This window comes from Ixodes scapularis, unplaced genomic scaffold (assembly GCF_016920785.2).
Source record: "Ixodes scapularis isolate PalLabHiFi unplaced genomic scaffold, ASM1692078v2 PGA_scaffold11__112_contigs__length_91849675, whole genome shotgun sequence".
Taxonomy (NCBI): Eukaryota; Metazoa; Arthropoda; class Arachnida; order Ixodida; family Ixodidae; genus Ixodes; species Ixodes scapularis.
The window spans coordinates 63,709,531-63,711,777 of NW_024609837.1; the positions used below are offsets into that span (position 1 = coordinate 63,709,531).

Below are 2,247 nucleotides of genomic sequence, written 5' to 3' on the forward strand. Positions count from 1 at the left end.
ACGTTGTTAGGCGTTGAGCGGAAGGATGAAGAGATACATGGTAAAAGGCCTCCGCCAGGTCCACCTTCGCAAAATATGCATGTTGCGGGAGGGGGACCTGGAGGAGGACTTTGGGTAAAGGGTAAAGACGGAAAGGTGGAGCACTGAGGTGCGGGGTGAGATGACTAGCGTCCAGGATAAACCTGGATTCCGTTGTGGACTTAGGGGCTAGTTGTATTGGACTCAAATAGGGTCCGCGGCGCGTACGCCTAAGGATGCCAGAAGTGGCCATCGAAGCGACTGCAGCACGTAAAATAGGTAACTGATCGGGAGGAGGAGGGCGGTTGTTAACCACAGAGGTCGCGGTGCAGCGGATCCTCAAGTTGCCATAGTCCGCGGGAGGAAAGAACCCAAAGGTTTCGGCGGTAAGGTCCCAGTTAACTTCTGGGGGGGGAGCACTGGCTCGGACGGGTTGCCATGGAAGGCCGGGCAGAATAGGAAGACGAGAATCGTCCTCAGGTGACTCATCGTCCCCGCTGGAGGGCTCATCAGAGTCATGGTCGCGCAGCCAACGCAGGATGCGATCGGCCGCTAGGACCCAAGTGTCCTCCTCCTCCGTTTCCGAAGAGGAGAGGGAGGAGGAGCACAACGAGGGTGCCAAGGAAGAGGCGGCTGGAGAAGGAGGTACGGGAATGGGAATATCCGCGGCTTTAAGGGCCTGAAGAAGGAGATCTGGAGGATCTTTGACATCCTGGACTACGGCCACTACATGTTGGCCGGCTACGGACACCAAAACTGGCTGGGGTTCGCGCAGCACTATGTCTAGAGGTTCTATCAGTTCTTGAATAAGTGGGGGAGGGAGGTCAGAACTCACCACTGCGGGTGGCGGGGTGTCAGGGAGAGGCGCGTAGTCCACTGAGTCCCACAGAGGCAGGCGGTGGAGCAAGGAGTCGGGGAGGGTGGCCGTAGTGCGTCGCAACGGTGGGAGGAGTTCACTCGGCGGCGTCTGGGACGTCGCGGGGGCGGGCGGCGGGCTGTCGTGGACGGCCACCACGGTTGACGGTGCCTCTTCCTCTGTTAGTTGGCCTGGAGGGCCGGTCGGATGCTGGAGGGGGGGCCTGTGGAGCGGGGAGCGGGGCTCCCAAAAGGTAGGAGGCCGTGGGGTCAGCGTACCCCTGGAGGGCGGCTTGCCATCCTGTGAGCGCAACGTGATAAAGGAGGCGCACTCTGTCGAAGACTCGGAGCTTGGCAGATGCACGGAGGGGGGGGGGGTCGGAGTCCCAGACCTGGAAGAACAGTTCCAGGGTCTGGAGTTCGACGATGTCTCGCGTCCCAAAGAAGCGGGACTGGCGGCTGGCTCGGTCCACGTAAAGGAGTGCGTTGCGGAAGTCCCGACGAGTCGGGGGGTCATGCGTGGTGAAGAGTCTTTGCCCTCGGCTGCCGGTGGGGGCGCGGGTTGGATGGATGTGTCTCGGGTAGTGACGGTCCCAGCGGGGCGGGGTGTCACCGCTGCTGTCGGAGCTGTGGTCCGAGTCGTCGGGGATGTGGGCTCGGTACCAGCCGGCCGGGTCCTGGCTGGAATGGTATCCTCGGAAAATGAGGTCCTCCTCGTCGTCGTCGGTCGTCGTACCGGGGATGGGCTGAGCCATCTCGGAGATACGAGCACGTCGGGTAGTAGGCGTCTCCGGGAAGCCAGCCCTAAGGGCGAGCGTGAGTGCGGAGACAAGCTCCTGGGTTGCCGGCGCCGGGGTGCCGGAGGGCCTGGAGGCCAGCGGGTTGGAGGGCGGAGCGGGGACGGAGCTGAACGGGACCCTACTCGTAGGGCCAGGCGGCGTAGTTGCCGGCATAGGGCTTCCATCCTCGGGTGCCCCAGTACGGATTGACCTAGGCGACACGGGTGCCCCAGTACCATCCAGCAGCGAGCAGCTTTTCCAGATATATGGATCCACGTCAAGCACGCCCGTGTTCAGGAAGTCAATTCGATGGTCGAGGTCATCGCAGTGTTCGGCGGTGCCACCGCGCTTACGATCATATTTTCCCACGTCGTTCTTATGCAGGCGGAGTGGCTCTGGAAATATAGTCTTTTCGCCGACTTAGGAGGCAGGTCACTCAGCGCATGAAATCTGGTAGTCCACGCCTTGAGCTCTTTCGATTGGAAGCTGCCCAGGTGAAAATATGAAGTAGTATTTCAAGTGGTACCTCTTGAATTCAACTGGTACCGCTTGCAAGTCAAGTGGCACCACTTGCAAGTCAAGTTGCACCACTTGT

At 60.7% G+C, this 2,247-nt stretch overlaps 1 protein-coding gene across 1 annotated transcript; it reads right to left on the reverse strand.

Moving 5' to 3' along the window:
* Positions 1-971: 971 nt before the first annotated feature.
* LOC120844268 lies at positions 972-1,826 on the reverse strand. Its single transcript, XM_040215958.1, has one exon. It carries the CDS (start codon positions 1,824-1,826, stop codon positions 972-974), a length of 855 nt encoding a protein of 284 aa, XP_040071892.1.
* Between the last annotated feature and the right edge of the window lie 421 nt (positions 1,827-2,247).

What these genes read in the sequence shown, in the direction of transcription:
- LOC120844268 (XM_040215958.1), bottom strand. Translation starts at nt 1,826, where the DNA reads ATGCCGGCAACTACGCCGCCTGGCCCTACGAGTAGGGTCCCGTTCAGC.